The sequence below is a fragment of the Dromaius novaehollandiae genome, chromosome 15 (assembly GCF_036370855.1).
Source record: "Dromaius novaehollandiae isolate bDroNov1 chromosome 15, bDroNov1.hap1, whole genome shotgun sequence".
NCBI lineage: Eukaryota > Metazoa > Chordata > Aves > Casuariiformes > Dromaiidae > Dromaius > Dromaius novaehollandiae.
The window spans coordinates 16,112,888-16,131,304 of record NC_088112.1 but is presented as its reverse complement, the minus strand read 5'-3'; the positions used below and the strand labels follow the sequence as shown (position 1 = coordinate 16,131,304).

Genomic DNA, 18,417 nt, shown 5'->3' with positions numbered 1-18,417 from the left:
CTTGATGGACTAAGACTGTTTGCATTTCTCAGTGAGCACATCTAAAATAGTACATTCTTTTAATTTTTTCTGTTGGATACTTTTACAGGTGTATCTCACAAAAAATGTTGCATTTCTTAGGATGACAGAGTCCATTCATAAGTCTAGGACTCTGGTTTAGGTTTAACTCAACTTCTCCAGTCCGAATGGCATCTTCTCTTCTCCCTTTTCTGAAAAAATAAAGCCTCTGTACTTCAGGATCTGATATGCTGTGTTTTCTGATAGCATTTCTGTAACATTGCAGCCAAATATCCATGACTTCTGCATCAGGAAGGAGGTTTTTACATAACTGTTATAGGAAAGCAGAGGAAATGGTTTGTAAAAGACCTCCAAAGAAAGCCAAGGTAGAGAAGACTGCACAAGTCTTCCTGGTTGGCAAGAAGACAGAAAACCTATATCAGTTATATGAAGTGTTGTTAATACCTTGATATCAAGTTTTTCATTTTGACAATATTAGTTGTATGGTTTTGTGTGCTAAGTATGCCCTCCTGGTTTACAGGGACACCAGACTACTTAAAATAAAAATTCTGTGGAAGTAAAGGCAATGACAACTTCTGTAAATCCGAGTTCCACTTCCGTACATCCTCAGACTGAACGGATAGCAAAATATTATATGATCAGGCTAAGATAGCTGTCTGCTGAGGTATATAATGTGGGCTCAGAAGATCACGATACCATGCTTGCTCCTCCCAGCCCCCTTCCACTTTTTTAAGGCAGATGGATAATGGAGGACAGCAAATGTAAATGAAGAGCATATACAAAGCAGATCTTTTCATCAGGGAGAAAAAAAAAAACACTCTGGTTAACTAAGAAGCCTGTCTAGACAGGCATCTATTTTAATGAAATGCAAAGCAGAATAGTACATGAATACTTTTAGTAAAAAGACTTGTCATCTTTGAACCCTGATGTAGTGTTTCTTGAAAGCTGTTACCTTGCAATATTAGATGCAAGTTTTACAGAGTGATATAAAAGTGGCAGTACATATGGTGTTGCTAACATGACAACTACCGAGCATTAATACATAAGTGACTTTCTCAATCAAGCCTTATTTGGATAAAGACGTTCTTACCAATGAATCTGTCTGGAGTTTCTATTGCAGCAAAAAGCTTTAAAGAAGAGGGAAAGGGAAACTTGTCTTAAAGCATTCCTCGACTGGGTGATTGGTTAGTCTCTGAGCCCATAGTTATAGTTAAAAGTTGCTGTCTTTGTGTGTTGTTTATGTGGTAGCTATTTTTGGTAGTCCAAGTCTAGTTACTGGACGTCTTCAGCTGTGTTGTGGATTACAGGTGAATGCTGGCCTGATCAGTGTCGTAGTTGACTATCTCAGCCAGGAGAACTGAAAACCAGTGAAATGCATACATGCTGTGCTTATTTGTGCTCTACTAAAACCTGTATCAAGGGAAACTTAACTCTGTTCTGTAAGTTACATTGCTGTCAAGTTTTGTGCTTTCTGATGTAGGTCTTGTTCTCTGGGTTCCTCTCTTTCTCCTGTAGGCTAACACCATGCCATCCACAAGAAAAGCAAGCTCCATGGGACTGCAGAACCCAATTCTACTTACAGGATTGCTGCTGCTGTGGTCCCCTGCAAATTGCTCCTCGTTTCATAGCTGAAACACAAGATCATTCCCTTTATTTGAGGGGAAAAAAGGAAACAGTTTTTTTCTGTGCTAAAATATGCATGGCGGACGTCATTCTTGTCCTTCTTCCCAGAAAGACTCGGACACAGGTTAGCATGAGAATAAGAGTTACTAGAAGAGTTGCTACAAATAGTGCGCGTAGCCTATTTCGTTCCTCCTGCAGCATCGACTGCAATGACTGATCACTTGCTAACAAACTCGTCACTGCCGCCTTTGCCCCTTAAGTTTTGGGGTGAAGTGATGCACTCTGAGTGTCAGAATTGGCAAAGGTAGGCACCACTCTGGGGTCAGCTCAGCCCCTCTCCTGTGCAGTAGCCACCATGCATATCCATGTGCCTTGCCTAGACCCGTTCCCAGTGAAATACAGTGGAGTGGCTTGATGCAGCTGGAAGTGCCGCATGTGGCAGCTTTGCCCCAGGCTGGATTTGAACCCTTCTCATCGCTTCAGACGGGGAGCTTGGCAGGAGATGCGTAGAGCTGTCTAGGCTGGCAGTAGGGAACGTTGGTGCTGGCAGTGTTACTGGTGTTAGTCTACAGTAGCTGTTAGCGTATCCCTAAGTTTTTTGCTTGTTTTTCAGAAATTTTGATTTGGCTTAACTGCCCTTACATAAGGGCCAAATACTACTGGACAGCCTTAAATGCTGGCATTAGTGAAGGCTTTATAAAGGAAAGAGGAGTTTTGAGGAGTTGGAGGTTTGGGATCTGTGGGCTTGAGTCCATCCATTGCGCCTCCCGTGGCAGCTAATCCCACTCCTCTCCCTGCATGGCTCTCATATGTCCCTCGAGTATCCCTCACTCTCCCAGTTCTGCTTGTCTACAAACCATGGCTAACATTTGAATAAAAGTGGCATGATTATCTAGTGTTGAAATTTCTGTCTTTTGGGAAATAGTGTCATCTTAATTATCTTTCAATCTTGTTAATTGGTGCTAATGAATTGACTTATGCTGGTGCTCTGCTATAATAAAGGGAGAGCATCAGTGTGCCCAGCAGTGCACCTTGTGTATCTGCACCAACGTCTTGGCCAACAGATTATTGCAGAAGGAGCTGTGCAAACCCCCTGTCTAGTTTGCTGTCCAGATGCATCTCATTTTCTTTGGCATGTGAGTGCTCAGCAAATGCCATCTGAGAGCACAAGTGTAGCTCTTTCCAGTAGTGTTGCCCTCTTGTTTCTGTAGGTACCAGGCACTGCTGATTTAGCGATAGCAGTCTGGGCTTTCCTCCTGTGCGCCTGCATGCAGGCATTAAGTTGCAAAACTGGTTTTTCACTCCTGAGATCACCGGCCTAGTTCACAAACCCTGCCTGTCACTGAGGTAGGGCATACTGAATTTGAAGTAGAATGGCTTAAAATACACATGCAGGTCTTTGGCTAGCTGCTTATATTGAGATTTGTTGTTTAAAGTATTATAGCAAAAGCACCCAATTAGGCATGGGATCATTCAGGTTGGAAGGGACCTCAAGAGGTTGTCTAGCCCAACCCTCTGCTGAAAGCAAGGGTTTCTCAGTTTGCTGCCTGGAGCCCCTTCAGAGAGCTGAATGTACATTATTTTATCAGTGATCTTGGAGCCCAGGTGATCTTTCTGAAGATCATTTGAGTGTGGAGATCAGCATGAATATGCAATAGCTGATTCAGTTAACCAGCTAGCTGCTACTTCTGCCAAAAGAGCAGGGTGGGAGGATTACAAAGGCAGTAGCAGAGTGTCTTAATTTTCTTCTCCTTCCCTTGTTGTAATGCATAAAGTGCAATTCCAGTCTGTCTTGTGCCAGTTGCCACAAGTGGGAATGAGCTGGTCCCCACTCACCAAGTAGCTTCTGAAGCACTCGGAGACCTGCTGGCTCAGGAAGGAGGTTTTTCTGGTGGAATTGAGCCAGACCGATAACGTCCTCTTAATGGAAGAGCTCTTTTCCAGTGAACTTGAAATGAGAATTATTAAATACTTAACACTTATTATCTACAAAGCCCTTTCTTTAAGGTGGTGGAATAAGTTCCTTGTAGTAGAGAAGGGAGCAGGGTGAGAACATAGCTCTGCTGCGCACACAGTTGTGGTAGTGTCAGCTCTGGAGGCAAGCGCTTACCTCCAGGACACTGTGAGACAAGGCCCTGCCCAGCTGCAGTACGGTAGTTCAAATTTGCACAGCCCATGTAGGTTTAGTGGGGCAGCTGAAACGAGAAGGGGAGGATGGAGAGGGGGTTCATATTTGTGGTTAATTATCAAATGCTTCATCTGCACCATTAATGATTATAGCTGGTTTATTGGTCTCTGTTCTTGGTGTAAGGCGTGGGCTTCCACAAGTACTCCGATGCCTTGCTTCCCAGAAAATGGGAGAGCCGCAGGTGTTAACTGCAGCGTTACACTGCTTCAATCATTATTAAGTTATATGGGGTTTATGTTGAAATAGCTTTTTTCTTTTAGCTTTTCCAGGTTTACAGTGGTTGCAGGTAGGCTAGAACAAAGCGCTGCATGTTTTCACTTGTCTCAATCCTGCTCGTGTGCTGAGTGAAGTTGCCTTTCCCCAATCTAGGATTCACCTAACGTCAGTACACTTTTTATTATTTTTTTTTAACAAGATTCTGTGTTTCCCAGCCATGACCTGGAATCAGCTACCAGTAAAGATGAAGAGATACTTCAGCTTTTCTGCCTGCCGTAGTCATTACTTTCTAGGAATTCTTGTATTGTAGGATCCAGAACAAGACACATTTGGTTTTTGATATTCGTAATGATGAGTTTCAGGCATTACTGACCTACACTGGATTTAAATCAATAGTCTACAGGTAGAAGCATTACTATTGCCAATTTTTTCAGCAGTGCAGGCTCAGCTTGGTTTTTAGAATGGAGTTCTTAGTAAGAAAAACAAATGAACCAGCTGTTCCTTGGGCAAATGTGTTATACACAGACACTTAAGTTCCTTAAATGAGCTAGTCTCATGCAATGCTAGATTTCTTTTTCTTTTTTTCTTTTTTTTTAGTTTCTCTTCCTCCAGCAAGTCTGTCTGGGGGAAGGGAAGAAGAGAGAGAAATTTGCTTGATTTCTGTGTTTTGGGCACTTCTGAGCAGTCTACCTCAAAACTGCTCAAAATCTTAAAGAAATACAAGGAGCATTGGGAACAGAAAATAAGAAAATTGATGCTTTTTCATGATGAAAGAATGGTGTGTACCTTTAAAGAAATGCTATTAAAATGCATTAAAAGCTTTTTATGTCTTTGGGTGAGTGTGGGCTTATACACTTGATTTCAGTAACTCATCCAGAAGTTTGCCTTCATGCAATTTAGGTCTTTTAAATTGCTAATGCTTTCACGTGCAGAAGGACAAGTGCATCCAAAATCTAACCTGTTTAGGCATGGAAACAGTATCCGAATCAGGCACTTTTTTAGCATTTTTCCCTTACCAAGCTAGAGAAATATCTCCATCCTAATAAACTCATTAAAGCAAAGTTTTATGGCCTCCAAAGCAATTCATTTCAAAATGTTCCGATTCCATATGCTTGATGATCACATCTGCTTATTTTTCTGCCCCAAACTCTCAAGCTGTCTTATACCTGGATAACAACCAACAAGAGGTTCTGTTTTGCTGTTCCTTCCAGAATTCCCGACTCTCCAAGACTAATATTAACTACTTTTGAAATATTTCAAAAATTCCTGTCCCCTGTGGTTCTAGCATTTTATGCTCTGTTTTGGCTGACCTGAGTCAAGCCTATAAAGGTAGCTCGGTGACTGTGTTGCAGGATCAATACTGAGCGACTCTAGAGCTCGACAGTGGCTTGCCTTTACCGGGGAAATTCTCAGAAAACGAATTGGTCCGTGAGATCCTCAAAGCGCTCCTTTAGATCAGATTCCATGACACCTTAACTCTTTTTCTAGGGAATCAATGACAGAAAGTTGTGGGGTTTTGGTGGTTTTGTTCTATCGCCGTTTTTCCCCAAAGGCAGTTCTTCATGTTCCTACTAGGACCTTTTGTGCCCAAGTTTACTAAAGTGATGTTAACATCTAGAGGAGTATTCAATTAGGCAAAGGATACTCAAGTATCTGAAGTACCGATATGCTTAGGTTTGTCCTGCTTCCTTAATATTTCTGTAAAATATTAAAGTAACACCTTGGTCTTTCTTGTTTGCACACCTGCCAGCCATCCTGCCTTCTGTTTTTCTTCTTGAAATCTGCCCCTTCTATGTGGCTTCTTGGCACGATCCAGGGAGAGAAGTCCAAGTACTAACGCACCCTCTGGGCCTTGGAGTTTGAGCTCTGATTGCCCGTTCTCTGCTTATCCCTGTGGGACGCCCAGCTGTGGGATTTGGGGAAGGAGGGGGCAGCAGGGGACGGAGGAAACGGTGTACACCAGACCGGGAGCATCTCAGCGCTTGGGCTGCACGCAGGCACCAAGCCGCCTGCCTCCACTTTGAAACCGCTGTTGGGGAGGTTTTTTCTTCTGGGGTTTAAGGAAGGCTGTATCCTTCCTCCGCCTTAACTGGCTGGTGAGGACCCTTGTTGCCTAGGTAACGAGGAAACCTTAAAAAATGATGGTGTTTTCTTTTTCCTCTGTGCTTTCTTGCTCGGCTGTGCTGTCAGTGCCCATGTGCCGTGTAACTTCTGCGGCCCGAGACGATGCCTCTCGCAGGAGGGACCAGAAATGCGGTTTTTGATTACAACAGCAAAATTAGAAAGGGCTTTGTAAAATTGCTCGAAACTTGTCATGATGTCTGGTAAACCATGTTCACCTGCTGTTTAACTTTTGAGCTCTAACCGACACGGCGCTTCTTCGGTCTCTGCCTTTGAGTATTTTGCCATCGAAGCTCTCCGAAAGGGCGTCAGCGGGGAGGGAGCCGCTCCGACAGCGAGCTGGGTGGCTTGCCGAGTGCCGCCTCCGCGCGAGCGCCCTGCTCGAGGAGGCCCGGGATGCCCCTCTGCACAGCATTGTTTGTGCACGCCGGCGTGTCTCCGAGGAGAGGCCTGGCACCTCCCGAGCTCCTCAGCGATGCCCCGGCATCCAACAAGGACGCGCCGGGGCGAGCAGGGAGCATGGGCCTAAGCGCGCTGCCACCAGCACAGATGGGCCGCGTCGCCTTGGTACCTTTGCTTTCGAGTCGCTTGTTTTGTGCTTTAATCGGTATATCTCGTCTTGGAAATCATTAAGTGGTATTTGATATGACTCGAGTCTTAGGAATATTTTTGCCGTCGAGAGCAGAAGAATGGGCGTTATTGGTTACGTTTATGGAAACCTGCGTTTACGATAACAATCTGTCATAAACCCTTTCTCAGCCCTTGATCGGGCTGCGTGGCTTTTATCAGCAAGCGAACCATTAAGGTTACCTCTACCCAGTGTCTTTATTTTTATTTTTTTAAAAGACCTCCAAGTTAGTTTCAGAGGGTTTTCTTTAATACTGCTTATCTGATTATGGTTAAGCAATCTAGTGTTTATAGCATACGTGTTGACCTTGATGTTAGTTCAGCTGGGCAAGGATGTAAATGATGAAGAAATTCCTTAGCAGGCTTGCCCCGTTGCATTTGGGATTAACCCTTTGATATGCCATTCTGAAACGGTGGCATCTTTTTAAGGTGCGTGGCTTTTAAATAAAGGTAGATATAATCTTAGGTGCTCTAGCTAAATTTTAAGACTTCTGGGGTTTGGGTTTTTTTCTGCAGCAAACTACTCCATCACTGTTCATAGGAACAAGGAGAATATAGTATTGTAGTATCAGTTAATAAATTGATTAGGCATTAGGAATAAAATGAACATTGTAAAACAAAACCGAACTGTAGAAACTTCAGGCCTTACTTTTGCCGGTCACACTCAAAGTACCTTGCAAGTTACAGATTCAATGCGATTCTGGTAAAGGTGGTTTGCTCTGGGGTTCATAAATGATACAAGACTGAAATGAGTAGTATAACTATATTTTTCTGTATTTTTTTAATAAATCTGGCAGGATAACAATCTTGGTGCTACCTGTACAAACAGAGGGGAAAAAAAAGTGGTTACTCCTAAAAAAAAAAATAAAAAAAAAAATCATAGAGCCAAAGAATGCTTCTGTGTGTTTTCATCAACATAAATTATCTTTCAAAAATAAATTGGTGGGCGGCTTCTTAAAAGAGAGTAGATTTTCAGCTCAAGACGCTGCTGTCAGAGTGAGCCACGCTACGCAATCTATCCACAAGTTGTAGTTTCATATTGCAGTAACTTTGCTGATCAAACGGCAAAGTTTAAGACAATTCATTGTCAGCATGGAAAAAAAAAGCCTTAGTTTCTAACAAGGAGCAGTTGGGTGTTGTGTGCAGAACTGCCGAGTCAAAGAGTTTTTAAATTATTCTGTAGCTCAAGGACTTGGCTGCTCTTCAAACATTTCTAACTACAAAAGGATGGATAATCTCGCAAGTGAATGTGCCCCCTCTAGGGGCAAAAATGTGAAAATTCATTATAGCAGGTAAACCCAAGACACGGTGGCAGCATTTCCTTGGAGTGCGAATGTCTGCTTTTTAACTCCCCTGAGAAGGGATTTCTGCTGCAATTTAGGATATCGAAGACTTGCTGCCTCTGCATCGCATTTGTCTGACTCACTGTAAGAGGAGATAGATGACGTAGGTAGTTGGGCTCTAATTTTTAGGTTCCTGTTACTTTAACTCTTAAAAAAAAATTATATGAAAAATGTGCTGCCATTTTTCCAGGACAGTCCTTGAAATGTCTCAATAAAGAGCATTTCATATTGGGGATGAGTTGTATTCGTTAGTCCTGCAAGCGCCACAATTCTTAAGGCACGCCGTATAATTTCAGTAAGCAAAGAAAGCCATATCCAAGAAAACAAGCCAGCTCACTGTCTGTTGTACCATGAACATGTGGATCATTTTAAGGCACCTCTTGGGAGTCTGGGCAATAAAAATCACCCCTGAAACTGCAGGATTTTGAGTATGGGAGTTGCTTCAAACTTCAGCTGTGGGTACACGTGCTGTGTGTCATTGCTTCAGGGACAACGCAGCGTGCTTGGTGGAGTGGCAGAGTTATCCAGTTGGGTGGTCGTGTTTGTTTTTTCTGGCAGTAACCACTAAAACGTAAGTCCTATATGAAACAGCTTTAGCAGTTTTTGAATGTTTGGTGAGAAGTTACAAAATCGTTCTTTCATAGTGGTCTTTTGCCGTCAGTTTTTTTGCTGTTCTCACCTTTTTGCAGCTTAGATTCACAGCATTCCTGAAGGCAGCGTGTTGTGGGTGTACTTGTGCTCTGCATCTCCGGCCATGCTATCGGTGAAATAGTCTGCCTTGAAATGATGTGTGGGAAGAGCAACATCTGTGCAATGATTAGATTCTTCCATCATTTCTTCCTTCCTCCTACTTTTGAAGTTTATCCTGGTTTATGCAGAGGGAGGGGTATTTTTGGCTTTTGGGGGGTGCTTTTAACTCAACCCCAAGTTTCCAGATGAAAACAAGGGTGAAAAAATTTTTAATGAGAACTTGAGATTTTTGTATCCCTGAAATCAGGTCTCATCACTCTGCTTTAGTACTGGAGTGGCTGCTTCAGAGTGTGAACACTTCGATTTTAAATATGGGATGCATTTATTCTCTCTTTTTTTCTTTTTTTTTTTCCTCCTTATCTCCTAAAGGTGCTCTTACAGAGTGTTACGATGAACTGGGCAACAGGTACCAGCTTCCAGTCTACTGCCTCGCCCCACCTATCAACATGATAGAGGAGAAGGGCGACCTGGAGACTCTCGATATTCCCGATCCTCCACCCAATTCAGGGCATGAATGCCAGCTCCGTTTGCGCCTGTCTACAGGCAAAGACCTCAAACTTATGGTCCGCAGCATGGACACAGTGTACCACATGAAGAGGCGGCTGCACGCGGTGGAGGGAGTGGAGCCGGGCAGCCAGCGCTGGTTCTTCTCGGGCAGGCCGCTTGCAGACAAAATGAAACTCGAGGAGCTGAAAATCCCAAAGGACTACGTGGTGCAAGTCATTGTGAGCCAACCCTTAGCAAATCCAACCCCAGTGGAAAACTGATTTCTGCTTGTTTATTGATTCTTCTTTCCTCCGTCTCTGTCGTGGGATTTATTTTTGCCGCCCTCTCTTTTCTTTTTTTGGTTTGTCCTGCTAATGGATTGGTTCCAAGAAATGACCAGCAAAAATTCCATCTGTGATGGAGATCTGCAAAAACAAAACAAAAAAAATGTAAACTGTCCTTTGGGGTTTGCCCGATCTCGTATTTAACACAACAGCAAGCAACAGAGGGCAAGGGCAAAGGAAGCAGTGGGAAGGGAAGGGGAGGGGAGAAGGGAGGCAGTGCGAAGAGAGGGGGAAGAGATTGTCTTTCATTTAAATGATACAAATATGTAATGATTATTAAAACTGTCGGTGGTGCCCTGATCCATGGAGAGAGAGCAACAGAGAGCACTTTTATTAAAAAAAAAAAAATTTGTCATATCAGCACCACATACAGTTCATGCAAGAACTGCCGCTGCCCCGGGTAGGTCCCGTGCGCAGGGTGTTTATGGTGATGGGTTAGGGTTTGACTTAACTCGCGTGCTTCCTCCAGTTTCTCTGGAGGCACAAGGAAACAGATGGAGGGAGAGGTCTTCACCTGCACTGGGCTCGCACGGATGGCTCCCGGCAGCGCCCGACCAAGCAAAACCATACATTCCAGCACGGCAGCATGGCCTTGTGCTGCTGCTGGCTTCAGCGCCTGGCACAAATGGCCTTCGGAAGCATTAGGCAATAATTTAGAAAATGTATACTCTTGTGTACTGTACTGTAAGCTTACTTGCTATCAGACTGACTTAGCCTGAAGTTTACTGGTTGACTGACACCTGAATACAACATGCCTACCGAGTTACTGCATCTCTCTCAGATCTTTAAAAGGAACTTTTAACAAGCTGGCTAATACAAGTGATGCACTGGTCTGCAATTAAGAATTAGACTTGTGACCTTTGGCAAATGACAGTGGTATGCCAGCTGTAACAGTTACAGATTAAATTGCAGTTACACCCAAATGTAATGGATTGCAACTTCCCTTGCTCAGTTCCTAGAGGGCACAAAGCTTGGAATAAGGTAAGAAGGGCACAACAGCACACTAATTTCAACTTTCTGCGGCTGTCATTTGAAGCAGCCGTCCTTCTTCTAGACCTGTGCTAGACCTGGTGACCGTCTAGCCATGGCAATTGGAAATATCCTCACTAAAATGCATCAGCAGCCTAGAACATGATCGTTATATTTAATAACCAGTGCTTTTCCCTTCAGAATGTAAGAGGATTTCACAAGGCAAAAGACACATCCCTTTTCAATGTAGTCTCAAAAATCAGATCAGGTGAACGTATTGCAAAAATAAAAAAGCTAATTGATTGATACCTTGCTTAGAGATGCGCTCTGTTCCTTTGGCTGCTCTGCACCCTTGTCTGGTGTTTCCTTTGGCTGAGATCAAATCCTCTATTCTTATTAAACATGATTTTTAGTTTGATTGGGTTTTTCTCAGCCATCACTAAAATTACTTCAGTTCTTCCGAAATCCTAATGCGCTGTTCAGGTATGATCCTTTTTGTTAGTTTTTCTTCTGTCTTCCCTGTCTGAATCTATGGTCAAAACCTACAGCTGCCCCAGCTCTTACTCATCTGCTTGGGAAATTGGCTGGTTAGGATTGACGTTTTTAAACTTGTTATTTTCCTACTCCATTAATTCTTACTGCTCAATTTTTCAGGCTTCAAAGGAGTTCCTTGCTCCGTGAGTATCAGCGTAAAGCTGGAACTAGCAAAGTCCGCCTGTACAAATTCACAGGACTTTCCGACAGATGGAAGTAGATGCAAAATTTACATTGGTTAGGTGATGCAATCAACTTTCAAAAGTTGAAACCTGTTGAAAAACAGATTCAGATTTTATGTTGCATTCCCCACGACCTTCCCCAAAATAAACATGGGGTTTATCTTGGACTCAGTGTTGTATTAAAGCTAAGGTTTTCTGACAGTTCCTTAAGCCTGGATTGGGTACAGGATGGCTGAAGAGCGTGCAGGGCTGCGTAAGGAAAATTAGTTCCCTTTTCTCGTAAACACCAAAGTGACTTGTTTTTCTTTTCTTTTTAAAGATTAAATCAAAGCTGATAACTACGAGTCTATAACAAAAGATTTCTATTGCGGATTTTTTTAAAGACACATATGGTTTAGCATAGTTGGTTTTTGCAGCCAGATCTTTTGCATTCCAAAGGGAAAAATAATATTTGTTTGATACGTAAACAACTCAACCTCTTGGATTTTCACTTGGTCAAATGCTGGTTGGTAAAACTCGATTGTTTTATAAATTAAACAGACCCTTCATGCCAGGAAGACACTACTTGTCTTGTAAGGCATAATTTACATCTTTGTATAAACCGCCTTTGCGATGTCGTTTCCCTACAGCCACTTCTGGAAGTGGGGGGAATTGTAACAGCTGATTAAGGAGCAAAGCTGAAACTAGGATAACAATATTGTAACTGTGAACACTACAACACTACTTTTTTGTAGGATACCTTTTGGAGATTTTTTTTTTCCAGGCATCACCTTGTACTGTTGATGGTATTACAGTGTGTAGTAAACTAAGCAAGGGCAGGGTGGCAGGGAGGGTTGACTCTTTCCCTCTGCCTTCTCTTACTTTGAGAAGCTTCTGACATTATGTTGTAATAAATAACTGTGTTTTGTATTAACCGCTTCCGTGGCAGGGAGCGAGGTGATGATCTAAAGCTGTGTCATGAATGGGCTTAGAGGAGAACACAGAATTGCTTTGTGGAAATACTCTTTCCCTGACCGTCCCCTTGCCTTCTCCTGTCCCTTAAGCACGTGTAAAAATGAAACAAATTCAGTGGCAAAATACTTTATGGGTGAAATTGCAGACTCTTTTCGACCTCCCTTCTTGATGAAATGACAGATGCGCTAAGCATGTACCTAGCTGGAAACAAAGGAATGGTACAAGATTTGTATTAGAAAAGAATTCCAAGTTTCAAAACATATCTATATATATCTATATCTCTCTCAAAACAAAAAAAAGTAATGAAAGCATGCATGCACACATGCAGCATGCTGATTAAATATCCCCTCTGTGTAAATAGAAGTTGCAACCTCGTGCTGCTGGCAGCGTGGCCCTGGCTATTTCCCGGCGTGCCCTGCTCCATGTGGTGTTTTCGGGCAGGATCCGAGTAGCGTGGAGGTTTTGGTAGCGCACACAGCCATGAGCTGCAATGCCAAGTGCAGACAGGAGAGAAGTAATAGGATAATTTTTTTGTTAGACCCATCCAGCCCTTTGTGTCACTCCAGATTAGCTCTGGCTATGAGCTGATGCCAGTGGATTACAGCTCTGCCTTCTGTCAGTGACGGGTCTGTTTGACGTGATTCAGATTTTTATACTCTATTGTTGCATCTCTGTGGCCCAGAAGTAATGGACTAGTGCAAGTCTACACTCCCGATCAGCTCGAAGGGCAGGAGGCATGAGCGCTGCGTGGTCTGCCGAGGAGAAGGAGCGCCGGAGAAGCCACCAAGGCCGTACACGCGGTGCTTAGCGTGCTCTGGCAGGGTGCTCGGTTCCTCCTTCCAAAATCAATGCTAGTGCTCTTCCGTAGCATCCAGCTCTGAAAGTCTGATTCGCTGCATCGCCTCTTTGAGCACTGCAGTTTATCAATGTCCTCTCCGGTGGGGGAAGAATAGTTGAACTATGAAAATATATTTTTTGTGTTTTTCTTAAAGCCAGCAACCTCTATGTCTCTGGATCTGGGAAATATTTTGGAAAACTAAATGATGAGAGTCAGCAGTGTCTTTTTCTTTTTAATAACCACACAAATGCTAAAAGTAGTAGTAACAGCAAAACAAATAAAAACTCCAGCAACAACCCAACAAAAACCCAGCTCCTCTTTGCCTTTCACGGGATGTGGTAAGTTGTTTTGGGGGGGAGGGGAAAGAGGGACTCTCGGATCCAACAAAGCAACACATGCAATTTTCATAACATTTGATAAAGCAGATGGCCGATCAATAAAATATTGCTGTAGTATGCCATGCTTCTGCGTATATATCCATTGTTAGTAAATAATATGGAACTTTAAAAAAATTATTAAAAAAAGAATCTTAGTTTGATGCAATGGCGGGATGCTTTTAGCCATGGGATTTTGAAAGCATTTTAGCTGTGTAAGTGTCGGCAAATTGAATGCTATGTTTGTCCATTTCTATCCTCTTCAGAAACACAAGTCGTAGCTATGTTTTTGACTTAGTCTGTACAAACGCTTTTCTATATCACTGTAAATATGTTGCAGACCCTGCACCTTATGCAGAGAATGTTTACATTTGAAGAGAAAATTAAAGATTTGTGTTGGCTTTTTTCACTATGCTGCTCAGCTGCTCAGATTCTGTTATGTTGAAATGAAAGTAGTCTCTGTTAAAAAAGGGTGTTTTTTCTTTTCTTCGCCCTTCACCACTTCCCCAGTATTTCCACCTCCCTCCTGGACGGTGGCCTGCAGCTCTTGGACAGCTCGCAGGCTTCTGGAGTAGGATGCAAGAGGATGTGAGAAAGGAGGTTTTGAGAACTTGCTTTGGGTGAGGGGATGAGCTTTGTATGCTCTGCAAACTTTCTTGGAAAAAGAAAAAAATATACATCAAACCACCTAGATGTTAGTGATATCCCTTGCAAGTTAACCGTTCCAGGAAGTGACCGAGTTAAACTTTTCAGCAACCTTGTTTCTGTTTTCTCCGAAAGAAGATGAACGGCCTACTATTGTGTTTGCAGCTACAAGCACTTCTGTTAGTTAATGACTGTATATACAAGTCTGCCTGCTTTAAGACTTTCATCTTCATGAAGTGTTTTTAATTGCTCTGTTCTGCAAATGGCTCTCCTCTTCCGTACTCCAGCAGTTTAGATACTCCATAGCTGAGTGTGTGTTGCTCTGGTTCATAGGAGATGGAGCTGTAGCTCTCCTTCCAAGAGAGACGTGTACATGCCACTGAGCCTCCAAAAGTCAAACAGTTGGAAGATGAGATGTTTTAACCAGTGAGCTTACTATGGACTTTGAGACTTTTAATAAATGTGTCCGCTGGACTCTCCATGAAGAAGTATGTTCCGGTCCTTCAACCAGGACCACTTGTTGGGTATTTATCCAATCGAACTCTGTATTTGTATATTTTAAAGATGAAGACCATTCGATCACAACCATGGGGCAAATAGAGAACTTAAAATCCTGACTCCTGCCTTAAAACTTCAAGTTCATCTTGAGCTCCAAAAATTCAGCATCAACTAGTTTTAAAGCCCCTTTTCTCTTTAGGAAATCTGAATCCAGTCAAAGACTGGAGACAATTTAAGAAACTTTAAAACAAATTAAATTTTAGCTGATGGCTTTATTAAAAACTAACTAACTGGTCTTGTATTAAAAACCCTATCTGTGCCTCTCTCAAGTCCAGGGAATGTTTAAAAAGTGGAGATGGCTTTTGAGCAATGATTGAAATTATTACATTCGCTTGAAATTTGTAAGACACTTGCTTTCATATGTTCTGAGCAAGAGACTTAGGTTTGTGTCCTCTCTGCCTCATGGTAATGGCTTTCAAAGATGGCTGGTACCATCAAATTTGTACTTCTTGAATAAATATCTTCATTTTTATGGTAAAACTTTTTGTATGCAGTTTGTTTGTGTGTGCCATGTAACAAACATTCATGTGTAGGATACGGTGCTAGATTTGGTACTGACACAGAAAATACACAGTTCTAACACCTAGTGAAACAAGAATGAGGGAATTCCGGTGGCGTGACCTATTTTCCTGTAACTTTTATAAAATCTTTTAGAATCAAATATACCAGTTGTGTAAAACATGCTTTTTAACTCTCCCCCTGCCCCTTCCTGGCTCATTCAGTCAATGAAGAAATCTAGGCCTATATAAAGATGCTGTGAACATCAGGTAACTTTTAAAATGCATTATGTATTTTTATGTTGTACCTCTGTTTCTTGGTTGACATATCGCAGTAGTGTGTGCACATATTTTTAATCAATTGCAAAGCACAAGTAGGTTGTCTTTAGACTGTTAAATTACGTGATTTTTTTTTTTAATCCTAGGGGAGATCTTTTACCATTGAAAGCAAAACATCATGAATTTCTATGAGTTGGAAATGCTGTACAAAAATTCCTGTATTTAAAACAAAAAGAAACTTTTTTTCCTGCATTTAAAAATAAAAGTAATACTGGAAATGCCATGCCTTAAAAAATAAGCTCAGTGTTGTTTTTCTTTAAAAATTTCTCAAATAGGGCTTTAAACTCTGGAACTCCTAACTTTTTTCATTATCTGATACCCTAGAGACACGTTTTGGTAATAGTTTTGATGTGTGTGACATGTCTCACAAATACGGTGTGCGATACCTAGGAGAATCGATTCAAGGGCCTTAAGGAAGGGTAGCAAGGCCTGGTGATAAACTCGGGCAGCCAAACCGCAGTGCTAGCTGAACTACTGCAGTCTGCAAATACACATGCCTTCTCCAGCCGCTTTGTAAATGGGGAAAGTGCAAAATAACGGATCTGTGTAATTGGCCTCCAATTACATTAACTGACATGTCTTAATTCAGGTCACCTTTTTTATAGTCTTGATTAACTCTCTGATGCATCAGAGGAGTATGAATAATTTTTTTTAGGTCACTCTGGTCTAATGTTACCACAGCTAAACATTCAGCTGTTTTTTGTTTGTTTATTTTGTTTTTGTTTTTTTAATCCTAGGATACTTTCAGAGTAAAATTTATGATGTGAACCATAAACAAATGTGCATGGGATTTTCCCGGAATTTATATATATATGTATCCCTCCCCTGGCAAGGACAGATTTTCTCAGGGCTGCTGTCCTTAAAACAGCAGGATTTTAAAACAATATTATCTTCCTCCTTTAGCCATTTTTTATTTGAGCAAAACGTTGCCAGTTACAAAGCAGCAATAATGAGAGGGATGTTTGTCTCTCTTGCACACACTCAAACTCAGCCCCCGAGCCGTCCGTGCTGTCTGGAAGCCCAGTGTAGGAAATGGCCTGGGGGACCCCCAACTGACTTAATCTAGCCAAAAACCCAGGAGGAGGTGGGTTCTGTGCCAAAAGTACCCAAGAATACAAATTTCTCAATTGCTGCTGCAAGCAGTGCAATCAGGTGCTCGTTCACACCCAATGACGTTTGAGTTTAGGGTAGAATAAGACGTATGATTTATAGAGCTGTGTTACATAGACTACTTTGTTTCCATTCCTAATTAACATGTAATATAATTATTGTCTGTATTGTGCCTATATGCATATTTAATGTAACTGTATCTCACTATATGAGGTTGCATGATGTCCAGAGCTAGTACAGCATTTCTCCCCTATGGTAGAAGTTGCACCAGCCATCCTGGCCACTTGCCAGAGTAGTTGCTTTCTGCTGGCTAAAACGCCATCCAGGTTGGGCTAGCACCTGCATCCGGTTTAGCTGGTACTGTGCTAACACCGGGTTGTCGGCCCAAAGGCAGCACAAATGCTGTGCTAAGTGAAGTGGTCTCTAATGGGGGACTCAGTCCTGCTGCTTCTTACATGTGAGTGACTGCCAAATCAGTGCAGGAATGCAAGATTTGGTCTCCATGCTCTAGGGAGAAGGTGGCCACAAGCTCGGTGGGGCCAATTCCTCCCAATCTTGGCTGAAAACGTAAGGCATAAAGGTAATGTATGGAAAAGGAGCTGAGCTCTCCATGGTTTGGGCTTTGTGAAGAGTGATTTGGCGTGTTCTCGCTTTCCCTCTCCCTGAAAGTTAGGATTTCAGCCGTTTAGTTTATTTGCTCTGGAAGCGGAGCAGCTGCACAGGTCTGAGAGGTGCTGTGCCATGTTACAGGCATGCACAAGTGTTATTTCGTGTGATGCCAGTTGTTGAGCTTAAGAAACTGGAATTTTCTATCGTAATTAATCCCTTATGCCGTAGCCTCGGTGTTTCGTTAGAGACGGGCTCTAATTGCAGTGAGCTCGGAGGCTGAAAGGTGTGATGCCCTACGTGTAAGGTGAGAAGGGGAACAAACCTACCAGGTTACTGCGTCCAAAGGGTAAGCAGTCAATATTTAGTGAGAGAAACTGCCTGCCTCTCCTGCTTTCTCTCCACGTGGATTTAATTAGGTGGTTTGTTAACAAAGAAAACAGCATTTCCTTCAGTTGGGCTGTTCCTCACAACAGCAGTAATGAGGATGCAAGGAAACTGCCTGACCCTAAAGCACGCACGTGGGTTTTTTATGGCAGCGGTCTAATGTAAAGCAGAAAACCAGGGAGTGGAAGGCTGACAGACTTGAGCGGATCCAGCATCGGCAAGGACAAGTCTGCCGAATTTCAAGCTGGCCTTTCTTTGTGTGCATCTTTAAACGTGGTAAAATAGCAGTGGGAGGGGGCTTCTCTCTAAAGCAAGATGTAAAACAGTTGGGGGACAGGAAGCGATCGTCTCTAAAATACCTAAAAGATGCACTCATTATGGTACGTAGGGGAGGGATAGCACTGATATCAATGCTAGTCCTGGGGAGAGCTGCGAAGCATGAGGCTGAAATCCAAGTTGCGTCAGCCCTTCCTCATCAGAGGATATCAGACGCTAGCATTCGTCTTTATAGAGCAGCGGCAATTAGAAATGGAGATAACAGAACAAGCAATTGCTTGAATACATCGTTTTGTCTGATTTATTCATTTTCTACAAGCTTGATATGTTTTATTTGTTGGTTTTAAGCTGAGCCTGGGGGGGGGGGGGGGGGGGGTTGGAGAAGTTAGGTTGTGTTGTTCCCAGCTGTGAGTAAAAGTAGTCTTGTTTAGT

General features: G+C 42.6%; 1 protein-coding gene across 2 annotated transcripts in view; it reads left to right on the top strand.

Moving 5' to 3' along the window:
* UBTD2 (ubiquitin domain containing 2) overlaps window positions 1–9,797 on the top strand; it is a 55,725-nt gene extending 45,928 nt beyond the window's left edge. For both annotated transcript variants that reach the window (XM_064521027.1, XM_026122662.2), the window contains exon 3: window positions 9,256–9,797. In XM_064521027.1, coding sequence (XP_064377097.1) covers window positions 9,256–9,653 — 398 coding nt within the window. In that variant the 3' untranslated portion in view covers window positions 9,654–9,797. The remainder of the gene's footprint in view (window positions 1–9,255) is intronic.
* Window positions 9,798–18,417: the final 8,620 nt, after the last annotated feature.